Source organism: Dermochelys coriacea, chromosome 2, assembly GCF_009764565.3.
Source record: "Dermochelys coriacea isolate rDerCor1 chromosome 2, rDerCor1.pri.v4, whole genome shotgun sequence".
Lineage (NCBI taxonomy): Eukaryota > Metazoa > Chordata > Testudines > Dermochelyidae > Dermochelys > Dermochelys coriacea.
In genome coordinates, this window is record NC_050069.1 from 193,395,291 (window position 1) to 193,416,781 (window position 21,491).

Here is a 21,491-nt window from a genome sequence, read left to right on the forward strand (position 1 = left end):
TCAAGTGGAGTGCCCCAGGGGTCGGTCCTGGGGCCCGTTTTGTTCAATATCTTCATAAATGATCTGGAGGATGGTGTGGATTGCACTCTCAGCAAATTTGCGGATGATACTAAACTGGGAGGAGTGGTAGATACGCTGGAGGGGAGGGATAGGATACAGAAGGACCTAGACAAATTGGAGGATTGGGCCAAAAGAAATCTAATGAGGTTCAATAAGGATAAGTGCAGGGTCCTGCACTTAGGATGGAAGAATCCAATGCACCGCTACAGACTAGGGACCGAATGGCTCGGCAGCAGTTCTGCGGAAAAGGACCTAGGGGTGACAGTGGACGAGAAGCTGGATATGAGTCAGCAGTGTGCCCTTGTTGCCAAGAAGGCCAATGGCATTTTGGGATGTATAAGTAGGGGCATAGCGAGCAGATCGAGGGACGTGATCGTTCCCCTCTATTCGACACTGGTGAGGCCTCATCTGGAGTACTGTGTCCAGTTTTGGGCCCCACACTACAGGAAGGATGTGGATAAATTGGAAAGAGTACAACGAAGGGCAACGAAAATGATTAGGGGTCTAGAGCACATGACTTATGAGGAGAGGCTGAGGGAGCTGGGATTGTTTAGTCTGCAGAAGAGAAGAATGAGGGGGGATTTGATAGCTGCTTTCAACTACCTGAAAGGGGGTTTCAAAGAGGATGGCTCTAGACTGTTCTCAATGGTAGCAGATGACAGAACGAGGAGTAATGGTCTCAAGTTGCAATGGGGGAGGTTTAGATTGGATATTAGGAAAAACTTTTTCACTAAGAGGGTGGTGAAACACTGGAATGCGTTACCTAGGGAGGTGGTAGAATCTCCTTCCTTAGAGGTTTTTAAGGTCAGGCTTGACAAAGCCCTGGCTGGGATGATTTAACTGGGACTTGGTCCTGCTTTGAGCAGGGGGTTGGACTAGATGACCTTCTGGGGTCCCTTCCAACCCTGATATTCTATGATTCTATTCAGACTTGAATACCGTTCACATTGAATTGCTATCCTAACATTGGTAGAAAAGTCAAAAGTTCATTTTTAGAACTTGATTTAACTGTTTCACATTTTTGAGTTATTCTAAATCAGTCAAGTAACTTTTGTAAGTAGGCATATATTCTTAACGCTAAGCTGACCATAAAGTCTTAATCTTCAGTGTTACTGGTCTAATGAATGAGTGCTTTAAAATATTTGACCATTTGTGACAATATTTGATTGGTCAGTTGACCAGTTGTCCAGTCAAATGCCCAACCCTAACATGAGACAGGATGAAAAATCATTGTGGAGAGGGAATTTGACTAATGGATGTGGGAATGGGCTCAGAAAATGAAAATAAAAATATTTGATAATGTAAGTAGTTGTGTTAGAGGATGATACCCCAAGACAGAGGGGAGTATTGTTTTAATGGAGTTGACTTTTTAACTGAGGATGTGATTTCAATACAGCGTCAGAGAATAAGAAATAGGATTTCAGATGTGAAGGCAAGGATGGATAGGAAATCCGGTATGGTCTGGAGAGTTGAGATTATAAGAAAAATGTGATCAAGAGGGGGAAAAGTTAGAGGTAATGTGGTTGATGAGATAATAGCAATAGGTGTTTAAATTATCGGTTGAGATTAGGAGAAGTTGACTATCATGGCAAAAACAAAGAAATTCAGGAAAAACACTGACTTGTTCTGTAGAATAGTGGTTCTCAACCAGGGGTACACATACCCCTGAGGGTATGCAGAGGTCTTCCAGGAGTACATCTAACTCATCGAGATATTTGCCTAGTTTTATAACAGGCTACGTAAAAAGTACTGCCAAAGTCATGGAACTTTAGTTTGTACTATAGACAACAACTTGTTTATACTGCTCTATATACTATACGCTGAAATGTAAGTACAATATTTATATTCCAGTTGATTTATAATTACATGGTAATGAGAAAGTAAGCAATTTTCAGTAATAGCATGCTGGGATACTTTTGTAGTCTTATGTCTGATTTTGTAAGCAAGAAGTTTTTAAGTGAGGGGAAACCTGGAGATAGGCAAGACAAATCAGACTCCTGAAACGGGTACAGTAGTCTTGAAAAGTTGAGAGCCACTGCTGTGGAAAATGGACTATTTCACACTGGTTAGTGGCTGAAAAGATGTGCTCAGTACGTATTTATAAATATCACTTGGTAGAGAACACTTCCTCTTGTGTGAAATCACAAGACTGAAGAAACTTCACATGATCACTTTCTTAAAGCTGTTCAGTCTTCGGTGTTCTGAACTCATCACACCTATCAACAGTTGCTTATTTGTCTTCAATTTTAATCTCTGCCTCCTTCCATCTTCCACCAAAAATTAATAGTTTTTTTTATATAAAGAGGAGCTTAACAGCAGAAAGAAATCCATTGCACAATATTGGAAGTAAATAATATTGTTTGAAAAGTTGACTCCACGTCTGTATTATGTTTAACAGATCAAAGCTTGTAGGAATCATTAGCTTAAAAGTGTGGCATCAAGTCATTTGATATACTTGACTGTCTTCTCTGCATTATGAATGATTTAGTTCTAGAGATAGAACTAGGAGTACCACTGAGGGATAATGTTGCAATAAGCCTGGGAGCAGTCCTTCATAAGAATAGCCATATTGGTCTGACCCAAACATCCATCTAGCCCAGTATCCTTTCTTCTGACATTGGCCAATGCCAGATGCTTCAGAGTGAATGAACAAAATAGGGCAAGTTATCAAGGCATCCATCCCCTGTCATCCAATCCCAGCTTCGGGCAGTAAGAGGTTTAGGGACACCCAGAGCATGGAGTTGCATCCCTGACCATCTTGGATAATAGCCATTGATGGACCTGTTCTCCATGAATTTATCCAATTCTTTTTTAAACTCAGTTATACTTCTGGGTTTCACAACATCCCCTGGCAATGAGTACCACAGGTTGTGCATTGTGTGAAGTAGTACTTGCTTTTGTTTGTTTTAAACCTGCTGCCTATTAATTTCATTGGTTGACTCCTGTTTCTTGTTTATGTGAAGGGGTAAATCACACTTCCTTATTCACTTTCTCCACACCATTCATGATTATGTAGACCTCTTAACACATTCTCCCCTCAGTTGTGTCTCTTCATCCCATGTTTAGCTGTGTCTAACTGTACTCAAGTCCATAATTGCTCGCTACATTCATTTTTTCTTCATCATCTTCCTATTCCTCTTGTGCTATTAGCAGAGGATGATTGCTGAAGGCTAGCTTTAAATGTTTTATATTTTTTGCTGTATGTTGTATAGTGGTTATACCCGTTAACAAGCTGTTAGACCTTACGATGAGCATTTTTTCTTTGAGACAGCTTATGCTCCAGTGCAAAGCAAACCAATTCCATTGATCAAAAGCAGTCTGCCACTTGAAATTTCCTTGGGATGTGGGTTCCAAGACTTGACCAACCCAACCTTGTTCTTCAGTTAGAAGGCCACTGTCATTGGTAGTTACAAATATTACAGCATTAAGCAAAGTGCCATACACCATTATGGCATTGCATCTAGACTGTCTAATTATCCCTTGCCTCAAATCAGCTTGGGCTGTGATCTCACAAGCTAAGTAGAGTCACACCTGGTTAGTATTTCAATGAGAGAAGTCAAATTAAAACTCTGCTGCAGGAAGTAATATCAGTGGCTCAGTAGATGAGCTGACACCTCTGAGTTAATATTAAATCTGTGCCCCAGTGTGTGGTATTAGGGAATTTGGTAGTATTGAAGCTGCAGTCTAGTGTTCCTAATTGCTTGTGGTCACTAAAGATTCCATATATTCTTTGTAAAAGTGAGGGTGTTAACTTGGAGCTCCTGTCCAAATTCAAATTTTAGTGACTACATTCTGTCTACCTTTTAATTCGCATAGCCATTTCAGTTGGTTAAGATATTCTCCACCTACTGTCCTGAACTGTTTTAAAAGTTGCTCTGAGTTATTAAACAACTGTCATGTTCCATTCCAGTGGTATGTCTGAAGTAGGTGAAGAGACTCTAATACATTATAGGTAAAGATGAAATATTTTTGGGACCTGATTTTCAAACGGGGCCTGAGGGCTTTCTTTGAAGACACTATTTTATGCCTGCAGGATTTGCACCTGCAAAGCATTGCCATGAAAAGGTATGCATGAAATTTGAGACTGATATACTAGGGTCAAAAAGAAAAGGAGTACTTGTGGCACCTTAGAGACTAACAAATTTATTAGAGCATAAGCTTTCGTGAGCTACAGCTCACTTCATCGGATGCATTTGGTGGAAAAAAACAGAGGAGAGATTTATACACACACACACACACACACACACACACACAGAGAACATGAAACAATGGGTTTATCATACACACTGTAAGGAGAGTGATCACTTAAGATAAGCCATCACCAGCAGCAGGGGGGGAAGGAGGAAAACCTTTCATGGTGACAAGCAAGGTAGGCTAATTCCAGCAGTTAACAAGAATATCAGAGGAACAGTGGGGGGTGGGTGAGGGGGAGAAATACCATGGGGAAATAGTTTTACTTTGTGTAATGACTCATCCATTCCCAGTCTCTATTCAAGCCTAAGTTAATTGTATCCAGTTTGCAAATTAATTCCAATTCAGCAGTCTCTCGTTGGAGTCTGTTTTTGAAGCTTTTTTGTTGAAGGATAGCCACTCTTAGGTCTGTGATCGAGTGACCAGAGAGATTGAAGTGTTCTCCAACTGGTTTTTGAATGTTATAATTCTTGACATCTGATTTGTGTCCATTCATTCTTTTACGTAGAGACTGTCCAGTTTGGCCAATGTACATGGCAGAGGGGCATTGCTGGCACATGATGGCATATATCACATTGGTAGATGCGCAGGTGAACGAGCCTCTGATAGTGTGGCTGATGTGATTAGGCCCTATGATGGTGTCCCCTGAATAGATATGTGGACAGAGTTGGCAACGGGCTTTGTTGCAAGGATAGGTTCCTGGGTTAGTGGTTCTGTTGTGTGGTGTGTGGTTGCTGGTGAGTATTTGCTTCAGATTGGGGGGCTGTCTGTAAGCAAGGACTGGCCTGTCTCCCAAGATCTGTGAGAGTGATGGGCCATCCTTCAGGATAGGTTGTAGATCCTTGATGATGCGTTGGAGAGGTTTTAGTTGGGGGCTGAAGGTGATGGCTAGTGGCGTTCTGTTATTTTCTTTGTTGGGCCTGTCCTGTAGTAGGTGACTTCTGGGTACTCTTCTGGCTCTGTCAATCTGTTTCTTCACTTCAGCAGGTGGGTATTGTAGTTGTAGGAATGCATGATAGAGATCTTGTAGGTGTTTGTCTCTGTCTGAGGGGTTGGAGCAAATGCGGTTATATCGTAGAGCTTGGCTGTAGACAATGGATCGTGTGGTATGATCTGGATGAAAGCTAGAGGCATGTAGGTAGGAATAGCGGTCAGTAGGTTTCCGATATAGGGTGGTGTTTATGTGACCATCGCTTATTAGCACCGTAGTGTCCAGGAAGTGGATCTCTTGTGTGGACTGGTCCAGGCTGAGGTTGATGATGGTGGGATGGAAATTGTTGAAATCATGGTGGAATTCCTCAAGAGCTTCTTTTCCATGGGTCCAGATGATGAAGATGTCATCAATGTAGCGCAAGTAGAATAGGGGCATTAGGGGACGAGAGCTGAGGAAGCGTTGTTCTAAGTCAGCCATAAAAATGTTGGCATACTGTGGGGCCATGCGGGTACCCATCGCAGTGCCGCTGATTTGAAGGTATACATTGTCACCAAATGTGAAATAGTTATGGGTGAGGACAAAGTCACAAAGTTCAGCCACCAGGTTAGCCGTGACAGTATCGGGGATACTGTTCCTGACGGCTTGTAGTCCATCTTTGTGTGGAATGTTGGTGTAGAGGGCTTCTACATCCATAGTGGCTAGGATGGTGTTTTTAGGAAGATCACCAATGGACTGTAGTTTCCTCAGGAAGTCAGTGGTGTCTCGAAGATAGCTGGGAGTGCTGGTAACGAAGGGCCTGAGGAGGGAGTCTACATAGCCAGACAATCCTGCTGTCAGGGTGCCAATGCCTGAGATGATGGGGCATCCAGGATTTCCAGGTTTATGGATCTTGGGTAGCAGACAGAATACCCCAGGTCGGGGTTCTAGGAGTGTCTGTGCAGATTTGTTCTTGTGCTTTTTCAGGAAGTTTCTTGAGCAAATGCTGTAGTTTCTTTTGGTAACTCTCAGTGGGATCAGAGGGTAATGGCTTGTAGAAAGTGGTGTTGGAGAGCTGCCTAGTAGCCTCTTGTTCATACTCCGACCTATTCATGGTGACGACAGCACCTCCTTTGTCAGCCTTTTTGATTATGATGTCAGAGTTGTTTCTGAGGCTGTGGGTGGCACTGTGTTCTGCATGGCTGAGGTTATGGGGTAAGCGATGCTGCTTTTCCACAATTTCAGCTCGTGCACGTCGGCGGAAGCACTCTATGTAGAAATCCAGGCTGCTGTTTTGACCTTCAGAGGCTACTAGGCAGCTCTCCAACACCACTTTTTACAAGCCATTACCCTCTGATCCAACAAAAAAAAACAGAACACCACTAGCCATCACCTTCAGCCCCCAACTAAAACCTCTCCAACACATCATCAAGGATCTACAACTTATCCTGAAGGTCGACCCATCACTCTCACAGATCTTGGGAGACAGGCCAGTCCTTACTTACAGACAGCCCCCCAATCTGACGCAAATACTCACCAGCAACCACACAACAGAACCACTAACCCAGGAACCTATCCTTGCAACAAAGCCCGTTGCCAACTCTGTCCACATATCTATTCAGGGGATACCATCGTAGGGCCTAATCACATCAGCCACACTATCAGAGGCTCGTTCACCTGCGCATCTACCAATGTGATATCTGCCATCATGTGCCAGCAATGCCCCTCTGCCATGTACATTGGCCAAACTGGACAGTCTCTACGTAAAAGAATGAATGGACACAAATCAGACGTCAAGAATTATAACATTCAAAAACCAGTTGGAGAACACTTCAATCTCTCTGGTCACTCGATCACAGACCTAAGAGTGGCTATCCTTCAACAAAAAAGCTTCAAAAACAGACTCCAACGAGAGACTGCTGACTTGGAATTAATTTGCAAACTGGATACAATTAACTTAGGCTTGAATAGAGACTGGGAATGGATGAGTCATTACACAAAGTAAAACTATTTTCCCATGGTATTTCTCCCCCCCCCACCCCACCCCTCACTGTTCCTCCGATATTCTTGTTAACTGCTGGAATTAGCCTACCTTGCTTGTCACCATGAAAGGTTTTCCTCCTTCCCCCCCCTGCTGCTGGTGATGGCTTATCTTAAGCGATCACTCTCCTTACAGTGTGTATGATAAACCCATTGTTTCATGTTCTCTGTGTGTGTATATAAATCTCCCCTCTGTTTTTTCCACCAAATGCATCCGATGAAGTGAGCTGTAGCTCACGAAAGCTTATGCTCTAATAAATTTCTTAGTCTCTAAGGTGCCACAAGTACTCCTTCTCTTTTTGCGAATACAGACTAACACGGCTGCTACTCTGATACTAGGGTCAGTTTCACTGAGTGCAAAACTGTGCCTTCCAAAAGTAGTGTTGTGTTTGAACACCCATGTTGTTTGAGATTTTCCAGAATCCAGGGAACTATATAAATGTCAGATATTTTATTTCTGTTTAATCCATAAAAGCTACTGGTTCAGTTTGGTTTTTAAGGTGTGTAAAATTTTGGATCCAGTACAAATATGTAGCTTTCCATCAGAATAGTTCCTGTGGTCAGTAGCTCTATATATTTTTATATATATATATATATATATATATTTTTTTTTAATAGGATTCAAGTGCCCTGTATGTTCAAAGTTTGTATCTTCAGATGAAATGGATTTGCATCTTGTGATGTGTTTGACGAAGCCAAGGATAACCTACAATGGTAAGTAAGAAGTAACCCAATATTTATTCATTCATTTTAACTGGGATAAACATTCTTTTATTTTAGCTGTTGAGAAGCTCTTCTGATCGTGTGTGTGTATGTGTGTGTGATAGATTTATTTATATATATATGAATTAAACATAAATGCAGTGTAGTTGTAGCCAAGGATATTAGAGACACATGGTGGGTGAGGTAATATCTTTTATTGGACCAATTTCTGTTGGTGAAAGAGATATGCTTTTGAGCCACACACCAATCTTTTGTCACAATTAGATAGTAATATTAGTGTTTACTGTGTTAGCTATATTTTAAAAAATCCCCAAATACCAAAAACTTTAATTAGTTAAAAACATCCCCAGAACCAGTATATATCCGTTACAGCTGAAACAAAGTCTCCATTTCATCTCCTGCAATGTGGCTATTCCATTTAATGATAGGCACTCAAGGTGCCTTTTTTTGTCTTGGGAAAAGAGCATATCTTTGACAGATGCTCAATCTGAAACACTTTCTCCAAGAAGATGCAGAAGGCAAGAGAGGCCTGTCATAAACTATTCTTCCTGGAGCACTCAATGAGAACTTCTTCATAACTGGAGAAAAAAGGGCCTAGTGGTCCTGAACAGGCTTTCTTGGTCAGTGCTCCCATCAATTGTGGTTCAACTCTGAGCTCTCAGGCTCGCTCACCAAATACATTTTAATCTATGGTGACTGGCAAAGTAGCGAAGTCCTCCACCCAAGTCATCTGAGAAGGGTAGGAAGGAATGTTGTTTCCACAGTGACCACTGGTCTAGGTCACCCTCCCCAGGACCTCACCCTAAGTTTTATCAAAGATTGTCTCAAATTTTCATCTAAATCAGACTGTCAGCCTGCCAGTCTTCTTTTCCAAGCTACACTCCAACCAGGGGGAATTGGCACACCCTTGATTCAATTAGGGCTCTTTTATATAACCTTGACGGAACAAGACCAGTCAACACTCTCACCCCGCACTACTTCCTAGTTTTGGGCTTCAGCTCAGCCGACCAGTTTGGCAGGGTTGTCTTGCAATCATTCTTTAAATAAGACTTCAAGCACCCACCTCCTGATTGAAGTGACTGATTGATAGTTATCAAAAGCAGAATACATGTAAACGATAGTTTGAAGAAGACATAGGTTTCTTACCTTATAGTAACTGTAATTCTATGAGATGTGTTGTCCACATGAATTCCACAACCTGTCCTCCTTCCCCACTACTAAAGAGCCTTATATCATCTGGATTCTGTATTGGCAAAGGACCTGAGAGATGTTTGGGCCCGCCTCTAACCTGAGGCTGTGCGAGGCCATCTGGGGCACCTAAGCAGCATCAATGGACGTTGCTGGCCAAAAGAATCTGACATTGCATGTATACGGCACATGTTTTCCAGAAATGGAATCCATGTGGACAACACAACTTGAAACAGTTACTGCAAGTTAAGTAAGTGCGATAACAGTATTACTGAACTTTTTCCAAAGGATGACCACATCCATTGGAATTTTTAATATGATCAAGTAGCATTACACACACATCATGGGAGCAGTGACCCAGTTCAGTTCTTTGTCTTTCCTATGTCCGAAATGTCACTTCCCTTGTTTTGTCTAGTGTGCCACAATCCAGGTTAGGACTTCCTCGTTAATTGCTGAACAAGAAATTTGTTTAAAGATGGTTGACAGTGACTCTCCACCCCAGTGTCTGCCTGGGGATTAATTTGCTTCATGCCTGTCCTGCTGTTCCCTCCCTTTCCTCCCATCATGCCAGGGAGACCATGAGAATCTAGAACTGTAGCAAAGAAGGAAATGGGGTGAGGGAGATCTGAATTTAGGTCCTTCCCAATCTTCAAGAATGTCATGAAACTCCAAGTGTAGCGTGTAGTGTATTGTGGTGTGGGCTTTTTTGGATAGTTAGATATTAAGGCAGTTCTGTTCTGATTTTAAAAAAAAAAATCTGTCCTTCATATTTACATTTGATCATGAATCAGTTGAGAAAATCTCCTATTTTGTAAGAATCTTCCTTCTCTTATCTTGGCATTTTGTGTGTGTGTATTAGGACTCAAATAACACAGCACAGCTAAAGTTAGGATATGTCTACACTAAAGACTTCTGCTGATATAGGTAAGTCAAGGGCATTGATGAGCTGTGATCCCAAACTAATGTAGCTGTATTGGTAGAAGTTGTTTGTGTAGGCACCGTTGTGTTGGCCAGACTTCTCTTTTACAAGTATAGCTTGTTCCCCTAGTAGGGGTGGCTTTACTATAGTCATACAAAGTACCAGCTTTGCTGGTATAGCTGCAACCAGGAGCAATGTTCCCTCTAATTTTTTCCATCCAAGTGTGGAATAAATTCTATGTGCGGATGTGTGCCACCAGTAGAAACAAAAAAACCTAGATATAATGTATATATTTTTAAATGTTACCATAGGGATAATTACTCCAGCCAGGACAGGAGTTCTAAAATGCCTAACACTACTCAAAGAATTAAATTTAAGTGCAAGAGAGAAATAAAAATTATGAAATGCCTAGACCAGTCATAAACTAAAATAACGTACTTTGAAAGAATAAAATTACAGAGGATATATGTGCATTGCAGGAAGTACCAAGAAGTAACAACAACAATAATACAAGTATGTGTTGTGAGGTGAGTGTGAAAGACTGTGTGTGTGTGTGTGTGTGTGTGTGTGTGTGTGTGTGTGTGTGTGTGACACAAAGAAACAGACTCTGTGTGCTGTCTCTTTAAGGCACTCACTCACTGCCTGGAAGACTTGTTGCAGCAGCTCTCTCCTGCTCAGAGTCCTGAGCCCTGTACCCTCTCCCCTGCTCTGGGGAGAAGGGGTACAGGGCGAGGGGGACACCATGACATTAGCACCCCCCCCACACCTCCCTGCTCTGCTAATCAAATATGCAGTACTTGAATCACTCCTGGGTGGCCGCCCGACCACGCATGGTTTTTGGGTATAGTTTATCAGTAAAGTGTTCCTAGTGTAGGCATTGCCTATCTAATGAGCCACTGATGTATAACCCATTGGTGGTGGGGCAAGTTCCCTGTATCCCCAAGTAGACTTCCAAATCTACAAGGCCAAACAGAAGGGAGCCAGAGTTAAATAAAGAAGGATTATAAGTGTGATATATCTTTTTTTTTATAACGAGTTTAAAGGAAGTGTAAGTAATGGAATTTGCTTTCCTGCCTTTTTACATTGCTGTTGTAATTGTTTCCTGGGTACAGCTTAATCTCTCCATCAAATTGCTTCTGGAAAGGTATTTTTGTATATTTTCCTTTGCTTCCCATATTTAACCATTGCTGTCTTGACAAAATCTATCCAAAGGGAGTAGAATGTTTCCTTATGCCAGCCAATGGTTTCTTTTGAGTATTAGTAAAAGATGTGGCTTACAGAAAAAGGGGCCACATCTCCTTACAGTGTGGACAGGCAGGAGCAATAAATTTGGAGAACCCTGTGTATTTGGTAAGTCACCTAGCTTGAACACTTACTACTGTATCAGGATTTGAGTAAACAATGGGTAAATTTTCAATACAGGGATTTTAAAATGCAGTTTTCAATGCTAATGTGAACAGCTCCACCATGCTATATGGAATCCTAACCCCTTTAAGAACTAAACATATTTACTATTGGTATTTGACACGAGTTCTGTGGTAAGAGCTTAGGTTTTGACAGGCTTTGATTTTTTAAAAAGTGTTGATCTTTTTGTTTAGATTTTAGAATGTAATGTCTATTGTCCTTTGGAAAGAAGCTATTTCTTAAAGCTTGATAAGTCAAAGGTAGTCAGGATGTGTTACTAAAGGTTTACTTGTGACCTGGTAAAAAGTTACAAATTCTCCTGCTAGAAAATTGAATTCTTCTTGTTCCTTGGCTGAGGGGGAAAAATCTAACAGTCTAATCTCCTGTTGTTTGAGTGTGCATGCCTGGGAACATGGACATTTTGATGAGCGGTTTGTTAGGCTTTAGCCATGGGTGGAATTAGGGTTAAGGAGATGTTTCTACTTGCTGCATGGTGCTCTATGCCAGTAGTTTTCCCTTTTTTTTTTTTTTTTTGCGGACCTCTTGAAAATTGCTTATGGTCTCAGCGGACCACTTCATGATCTTTCCAAATGTTGTTTGTACTATTAGCTAACTATTGTAAAGCGCTTTGGATAAAAGTGCTATATTAAAAAAACAAACGTAATTAACTTTTTTTTGTTCTACAAATAAAAGCGCACAACTCATATTTTAATATCAGTAGTCTTACCTTTCTAATGCGATGGATGTACCCTCTCTCCCCCACCACGGTAGCCCCTGAGCTGGGGCTGGGAAGGAGGGGCATCTCTCCCTCCCTCTCTCCCCCACTGCAGCAGCCCCCAAGCTGGGGCTGGGAAGGGGGGGGGGGTCTCTCCCCCGCCACAGAGCTGAGGCTGGGAAGGAGGGCCATTTCTCCCTGGCAGATGCAGCCCCAGAGTTGGGGAAAGTCGCCTCTTTTTTGTTTTTCTGGCCACCGCAGCCCTGCACATCCCAAATTCCCCCCACCCCTACTTCTCACCCCACTGCCTCCTCCCAACTACTCCCTATTGCCCCCAAGGGCACCACCTCACCTTACATGTGCGTCTTCTCCAGGATCCAGGCAGCTAATTAGTGGAGCCACGCCTGCGCGGCTCCACTGATTAGGTGGGTGGCTCTTGTGTGAGGCTGCCCAGGCACGCATCTTAGAGGGAACTATCCGTGGATCACCTGAATGGAGCTCGCGGACCACAGTTTGAGAACCTCTGCTCTATGCCATGGCAGAGGCCAAGAGTCATATTTGCCCAGCTGACTCTGATGAAGCTGGGATAACATCCAACTGTTTCTGTTCACTAGATGTCCTCCTTCCTCACATGAGCATGAAGTTGCCAACTACTTCCTTTAGTAGTGTACATTAATGTCCTGTGCCTCCAAAAATCCTTACTTTAAAAAAACAAAACAAAACAAAAAACATACCAGGACTTACTGTCTTAATGGTGTCCATGTTTTGTGGGTTAGAACTTGGATTACCTTCTTGTGTTGCCTTTGTGCTCTCGGAGAATCATGGACGTGGAAGGGAGGACTGCTCTGCAGAACCTCTTATCTTTCTGGTAATATTAAAGTATAGGTGCTTCAGAGAGTGATATACATGAATGACCATAGACTGTATGTGCAATCCAGGCAGAATATTTTCCAAAAGCCTTTGAAGGGAAAAAAAATTAAGGAAAAGGAATGGCAAAAGAAATGTCTCTGGCACTGAACTAGTTTTAGATTCCATCTCAGAGAAACAGATTCCTTTTTTGACAAACCTTGCAACCTTATTCTGTTTTGAAATAATCTTTGCCATCATGTTAGACTTCCAGTCCTCTTAAAATCTTTAGATACTCTAAGAAATAAAGAAGTCCTCTGTTTCTACAGCTGGTTTTTCTCTTAATTTTTTTTATATTTGTAAATTATTTTGACTGTAGTTATGTTTCCATAGCTGAAAATTTTATTTCAGAAAAAGCAGCCGAAGAAAATCACTTTCATAAGGGTGGTGCACTTTCTGAAGTGCTTGTGTTCTAGTTTTCCCAGTTACAAGTGGGGAACAGGGGTGTCTTGTAAAGCACTACAACAGCTCTTCAAATAAATTTGAGGTTGCATTGATGGGTCCTGGTCAGTCCTCTTGAGCTGACTAAAACTCTCACGAAGACCAATACAACTGTGAGGATAGGTGCTGTGTATGTTTTAAAGCTGAGTGCATATCTTACAAAAGATGGAATGCAGAAAACTTCTAAATCTTAATTGTTTCTATATTGGTTTTCCATGAAGCATCATCAGCATTTTAAAACTGAGCCATAGATCCAGATTTTGACATATCAAGCATTGCTCCCACTGATGTATCTAACTATGAAACTCCTTGCCAGAGATTAGTACAATCCTGATCAAATCAGAATGAGCACAAGCCTGGTGATCAGCCAAGGTGAAGAATGTGCCTTTACAATAAAACTTTTCCCAAGAATCAAAGCTACTGATATAAAACAAAAAAATTGTCCCATAGATTCTGTATAGTCATACACTTATAAATGATGATAGGACAAGAAAATGCAATTTGTTCTGGCCTTTTGTGTTCCTTGATTTTATGAAACTCTTGGACTCCACAGTGATAGGCACTATATAAAAATCTGAATGAATAATTGGGACTACTGCATAATCATACATTCCATATCAACTTAATTTGGGATGAAGCAAGAAGAGAGGATGGGCTCTTTTGTAGGAATATAGCGTGTATTTAAAACGCTATTTTTGTCATTGCAGAAGGAGCATAGAAAATTGACATTTATGTAATTAAATTTAAACATTTTTATAAGAGAACTTGGTTACCAAAGACAAGTTTATTGCTATGGTCACAGTCTGTTCCCAAATTGACGTGAATAAATTGAACAGTAATCCTTTGGGGTTAATTTATCACTGTATATTTCTGTACATCAATCTGAATTACTTGGTATAAATGGGAGATTTTAAACAATCTTGATGGTACTTTCCTTAAAATTTTGTTTTGCCCTTTACCTAAGTACTGAAGACAGATTTTAAGTGGAGTAGGGAAGATGCAAGAAATGAAGAGAAAGGTGCCTCATATGTCTGCCCTTTTCCCTATCAGGAAGGTATAATTGGCAGAAAATTTAAATAATGTATTGGGTGAACCTTTCTAGTTTTGGTAAAGAAAATTGACTGGCTTCCATTGAGCTCTCCCCAGAGAGCTCTGCCTCAAACTGAAGTAGCAAAACACTAAAAGCTTGGCTAGAACATCACTTTTCTGTATTCCTCTTTAATGAGCCATTTCTGACTTTCATTGGTGTGTTCGTTCTTCTCCCTAACCTGTTGTTGCGTCCTTTGAGTCTTTCTCTTCCTCCTTCATATCGGTCTAAATTAGATGAAACCAAAATGTGTCAGTGTCTGCCTCTATCACAAGCACACTAGACATAGAGAATTTTTTCAAGGTAGTAAAGATTTTACTTAGACTGACTAATTGTTAGTGTAATTTTTAAAGGGAGAATGTCAAGGCATTTAGCTTGTAAACTTAGTGTTGCACATTTTCTTATTCAAGGTAACTTTGATATTCATTTGTTCAGCTACAAAAGTAAGTGAAATTTGAGCCCTATCATTCAAAGAAACATTTCAACAGTTAAAGTATGTCAACAATATAGCATTGTCTATGGCTTTTTGATTTATATTTAAAATCAATTCAGGTTTTTTCTAAATCATAAGATAGTATGTGGCTACTGCTTTTATATTCAATGATCTTGAAAATTAAAGTAGAAGATTAAAGTAACAAAATATTTGATGGAAAAACCAGGAAAATAAAGGTCAATATTAACTTATTACAATCAGTTATAGTGGTGTTTGAACCAAACAGAGCATACACATGGCTCAACATTCCAATATAGTAAAGCAACATTCAAAGTGACTTGAGCCACAGCAGTGTAACTGATCTTAATTAACAATAAAAGAAAGCAGAGTGGAAGGGGAAAACGGTACAAATATACATCCTCATTTTTCTTCCTATTCTGTACTGGTCCAGACACATGATATAGTTCCTTCCCATGGAGAGAGAGAAGTAGAACCGACTTTTGATTATATTCAGGCCTATATGTAAGAGGGTTATTGGCCCAGAATCCTGAGTTGAAACTGTGTAAGAAATAAACCTGCTGTATAAATTAAAAGTAATCAGCATCTTGATCAGTTTAATTATTTATTTTCATTAATATACACACTCTTAATGCTGTGTTGACTAGCAAGGACGGAGTTGGGGCTGGTATAAATGACTCTAAGCAAAATTAAAGTACTTAATACGCTACTGCTTTTCTTTTATCCAAATGCTTGGGATTTTCAAAAACCACTTTTCAAGAAAAGATGGGCTTACTGCCTTATGGTTGTTTGCAAAATCTTTCTGTCAGTGTTTTAGTAAGCTGTTGAGAAGGTAAGTATTGCTGGAGATGTTGATCCAGTCTCTAAGGCTCTCTTGATTGACCTGCCAATGGGATGCATACTTTCATTCAGGTGTAGGCTTAATTAAGTGAGTTAAGCAGCTGTTTGGACAAAAATGCCATTCACCACCACCACTTAATTCACTACCACTAACAATAAATAAATAAATAAAAACCCCCAACAATCCTCCACTAATTCTGCATTTCTGAAGGCGAGCAAAAGAGAGGGTCAGTTTTGGTCAGTCTCAAAATAAATGTTACTGGACGCTAGACGTACAGTCAGTACCTTGGAATATGCCCTTTAAAATAGAAATGATGATTTACATAATTCAAATGCAGTGGAGGAGTTTCTTTAATCTATAATATTTGCAAGTTGTGTGTACCAGTTCCTTAAGAAGGGATAGAAGTGAAGCTGCATGCAGAAAGTCATGATCTTGATGTGTCTCCAGGTTGGCTGTCAAGCTGTTTCTTCAAGAGACTTGTTCTCAGAGATCAATCAAAAATATTGCCTAAATTGTTTGGGTGAGAGTCTGTGTCGTCTTCCCAAAAGGCACAGCACAGAACCCTCAGTCGGGAGAAAGGGCTTTAAGCCCTGTTTGTGCTCTCCAAATCCTGGGATGTTCTGCAGGCTGTAGAGGCTCGCAGCATAATTTAGACATAAGAATGGCCATACTGGATTAGCCCAATGGTCCGTCTAGCCCAGAATCCTGTTTGACTGTGTCCAGAGGGAATGAACAGAATAGGGCAATTTTGAGTGATCCTTCCCTTGTCATCCAGTCTCAGCTTCTGGTAGTTGGACGTTTAGGGACAACCGCAGCATGGGGTTGCTTTCCCTGACCATCTTGGTTAATGTTGATGGACGTAGCCCATAGATCAGTGGTTCTCAAACTTTTTTTTTTCACGGACCACTTAAAAATTGCTGAGGGTCTTGGTGGACCACTTAATGATCTTTCCAAATGTTGTTTGTACCATTACCTAACTATTGTAAAGTGCTTTGGCTAAAAGTGCTATTAAAAAAAAAAACCAAACTAATAATTAACGGGTTTTTTGTTCTACAAATAAAAGCACACAACTCATTTTAATATCAGTAGTCTTATCTTTCAGATGAGATGGATGTGCCCTCTCTTCCCCGCTGCAGCAGCCCCTGAGCTGGAGCTGGGAAGGAGAGGGGTCTCCCCTGCCGCGGCAGGCCCCGAGCTGGGATAGGAAGGAGGGGGGGTCTCTCCCTCACCGCAGCAGCCACAGAGCTGAGGCTGGGAAGGAGGCCATCTCTCTACGGCAGCTGCAGCCCGGGAGCTGGGGAAAGTCGCCTCTTTCTCTGGCTGCCGCAGCCCTGCGTGTCTCAAATTTCCCCCACCCCCTCTTCTCACCCCACTGCCCCCTCCCACCTGCTCCCTATTACCCCCAAGGCCACCATCTCACCTTACATGTTGTGACGAAGTGGGACTGTTCTTAATGTTTCCTCTGAATACTGTAGGGGTGCCTCAGTTTCCCCTATGCATTTCTTAAGTCTCTGGGTAGTGGGATAAGGGAGTGTAATTATTGCAGAGCAAAGGGCCAGTGTACATAAATGGCCGACACTCTGTCTCCTGGCAACTGATGGCCTGGGCCGTTCCCCCCTGCAAGGTGATAGCTAAAGGGTTGGAGAACAAAGGAATCGGGTGACCTCCTGGACCAGGAAAGGGACAAAGCTGAGAGGAGGAGGGGGTGGAGGATGAGTCAATTTTGAGGCTGGCTGACTGGGGACATGGAGTGAAGTGCAGATGTCTGCACTTGTCTGGTTCACTGCCCCACAAAATGGATCCAGCTGAGGGGTTCTGTTCTCTGTACCTACAAGCTCTGTTTTAGATTGTGTTCCTGTCATCTAATAAACCTCTGTTTTACTGTCTGGCTGAGAGTCGCATCTGACTGCGAAGTGGGGGTGCAGGACCATCTGGCTTCCCCAGGACCCCGCCTGGGCGGACTCTCTGTGGGAAGCACACGGAGGGGCTGAATGCTCAGAGGTCAGACCCAGGAAGGTAGAAGCTGTGTGAGCTTTTTGCCCTGAAGACAGTCTGCTCACAGAGAGGAGACTTCACCAGAGTCCTGACTGGCTTCGTAGGGAGCAGTTACAGAGCATCACCCGGGGACTCCGGGACACGTGTGCATCTTCTGCAGGGTCCAGGCACCTAAATTAGTGGAGCCACGCCTGCCCAGCTCCACTAATTAGATGGATGGCTCTTCATTGTCTTGTGTGCGGCTGCCTAGGCGCACACCTTAGAGGGAATTATCCGCGGACCACCTGAATGGAGCTCACGGACCACTGGTGGTCCGCAGACCACAGTTTGAGAACCTCTGCCTTAGATGGTATAAGACCATGCCTGCACTATGGGTGCTATAGTGGCATACCCATGGCATAGCTATGCCACTGGAAGCCCATCATGTGGATGCATACTACATTGATGGAAGGGTTTTTTCTCTTGCGGTACGAACTCAACCTTCCCAAGCGATGGTAGCTAGGTTAACAGAGGCATTATTCTATCAGCCAAGATGGTCAGAGCTGCAACCCCATGCTCCGGATATCCCTAAATCTCCAACTGCCAGAAGCTGGGACTGGATGACTAGATGGAGCACTCAAAATTGCTCTGTTCTGTTCATTCCCTCTTAAGCATCTGGTGCTGGCCGCTGTCAGAAGACTGGATATTGGGCTAGATGGATCATTGGACTGACCCAGCATGGCCATTCTTAGGTTCTAAGTCTTTAGAATTTTGTACTGTGTCCATCTGTTGGTAAGGAAGGTCTTCCAGTTTCCATATTGGTACAAAAGAACTCGTCCAAAAAATATTCTGCGCAAGAAATGTCTTATCATTGACCCTTTTGTCTTTTGTGATTCACATGGTATGCTGAGGGTTGACCCCTGGCTTCTTCTCAACAAGCTGTAATTCCCTTTAAACCCATCCCACAGTAGTGATCTGTACACAGCAAGGGACAAATCAATGTAGGTTTTTGAGAGAGCATGTAGAACCAATAAAACCTGATATGTATTGCTGAAAGTCTTAGAGGAAAAGTCATCCATATATTAAGTAACTAAAATTCTAGTGGCTCTTACTTCCCTTCATACACTGTTTCTAAGCCTACTTGTCATACGTAATATCTTTTTATCTTGTTTTGATACTGACCATAAAAGGAAGTGCTAAAGGTAAATATTTTCATCATGGTAGTATCTAAAGGCCCTTCAAAACTAAGGATATACCTGTGAGGTAGTCCAAAATTTTTAACTCTTTCGGAAAAAAGTCGTTCAAAGCAGGTTAGAGAAAATATTTATATTCTGCTACATTCCTTTTTTTACGTGTGCATCCATTGCACTGCTTTTATATGGTGAAAGTGCTGGGTAGTGAGCTGCAGAAACCTGAAATGCTGTATAAATGCCCAATAGCAAATGCAAACTCATTACACTCTGCATCATGTGATCCACCTGGATAGGAACTACCCACCACGTCCTACACTTAATCAGTCTTTAGCTTTGAGAGGTCATTCAGAGGATGTCCTAAATTGGTGTCTGCAACTGCTGCAGTCTTCTGACTGCTGGGAATTTTGCTACAGGGCAGACATTCATTGCTCCTTGTCTTTCAGGTCATTTCTGCAGTGTTTAAATTTGATATTCCTAAAACATTGGATATTTTAGCATTTTGTTAGAAGGGAAGTGACTTACTTTGTGGAGTCAATCTGTGGAGACTACATCCATCAAAATATCTTTCCCTTCACTCAGTCTCCTAGTGCTAAGAACACTGTCCATGAGTCCGGATTTTGGGGTAGAAGTATTTTAAAACTAGATTTAAAAAGTAAATTCTAGGTTTTTAATTTTTACTTAGATTGAAGAATAAATCTAGGTTAGTAATCTTCCTTTCATGTAACACCACAAACAGTTATACTGGCACTGCAGTATCCTCACTAGAAGAGTTTTTGCTCATATTTAGAATTTTTTCTTCTAAAACCCTACAAAATAATCAGCAATGCTTTTTGCTGTCAAAGAATTTCCTTATCACATAGAATATTTAATGGCTTTGTGTAAACTAGAGTTAGAGATATTTTTCTCCTCAGATGAAAGCATCACTTCAAAATCTGTTGTACTTTCAATTATTTGCAAATATCTTGCTGTTCTTTTACTACTGAGTCTTCAATGCAGAAGTCCATTATTATTTTTATTTTTTTTGCAGGAGATTTTGGTGGTAAAAAAAAAAATTTTTTTTAACCACTGTCCCAAAATAAATTAAGACTACATGTAGTAGTGAGAGCAAAGTCCTCTCATATATAAATCTTGAGATTATCCTCAGTCTTTACATAGGAGATATTTACCAGCTTTATGTATTATTTGCAATTAGATCCAATGATCCTGCAATAGTTTAAAAACTGTGTCTACTTGGTGATTATATAGTGACAGTATTAGGTTAATGTATTGCCAGTATGTAATGGAATTCTTTCTCTTTCTAAAGTTTGCATAATTGTCAGTCTGTCTTGGCTATATTTTGTTCTGCTAAGGAATTCAACCTACAGTACTGGTACAAAACTGAAATATGAAATACTGCCCTGCTACATCGAGTAATGGGAAATGTTACAATTGAATGATATTAACGTTATGGAAACTCATTAAAACTTCATAGTTAAGGCTGTAGGACAGTTTCCATTCAAAGACTCATTTTAACCCTGTGTTCCCCTGACACCTTTATTAAGTTAACAAAAATTGACCTGAAATTTCATATCCTAGTCTTGGATTAGAGGAGATAGTTTTCTTCAAAATTCACATTTAATCATATAAGACCTTCTGAGTTTTGAATAGTTGAGTGAACCATTCATAGCAAATTATTTATTTAGCTGTTTGTCCGCAAACAGTATTTGAATTATGAATTTTGCTCAAAATTGTTCAAATATTTTGTAAACGTATTTTAAGTCTATAGGTTGATTTACAGAGTGTTTGCTTCACATCTGTTTATAGTGACACTGGTTATGTAGGTCATTGCTGTTATTTCTCCTAGATTGGTGATAGAAACTTTGAAGATTTACTTTTTAAATCGAACTAGAATGTTTTGTCTCTGTGACTTTATAGTGTAGGGGAAACCACTGGGTCACTGTAACTGCCAGAATTGCCTGAGCTATTCACCATTAGTGTAGAGAGGACTACAGTAGGTTGAGTTAATATAAAGCAGGCCAGTATAAATCCATCATTTTTTTTACATTTTAATTTGAGGTTGGAGGGTGTTTTGGCCTTCATCTGAAGCGTGTACTTTGAATTACGTTTGTATACTCAATGTGATTAGGTTTGGAATAGGAGTAGTTTGCAGAGTCGTTTGCCTTGAGCAGGAGAAATAATCTCGAGGAAATGTTTTGCAGTGACTTTGCTTCACTGCCCTAATTTTTCTGATTCTTGCTTCAATCCAAACTGTACTTGCAAAACATAATTCTAGCACCCTGGCTGCCACTAGTGCGCACTCTCAGCCTAGTTCTGTCTCCTGGCAATCACGCAAAAGTCATAGAATCCATATGCAAAGAGTTCTGGCACCAGCATCTCCACCTTAGTTTCCTCAGTTATGCTGTCTGCCTAATCACTGAAAAGGTTTTTCATGGAGAGACTTTGTGCCTT

General features: G+C 41.2%; 1 protein-coding gene across 2 annotated transcripts in view; it reads left to right on the forward strand.

The window, feature by feature from the left end:
• ZNRF2 (zinc and ring finger 2) overlaps window positions 1–21,491 on the forward strand; it is a 98,534-nt gene that overhangs the window by 58,685 nt on the left and 18,358 nt on the right. For both annotated transcript variants that reach the window (XM_038392535.2, XM_038392534.2), the window contains exon 2: window positions 7,820–7,915. In XM_038392535.2, the coding sequence (XP_038248463.1) occupies window positions 7,820–7,915 (96 nt within the window). The remainder of the gene's footprint in view (window positions 1–7,819; window positions 7,916–21,491) is intronic.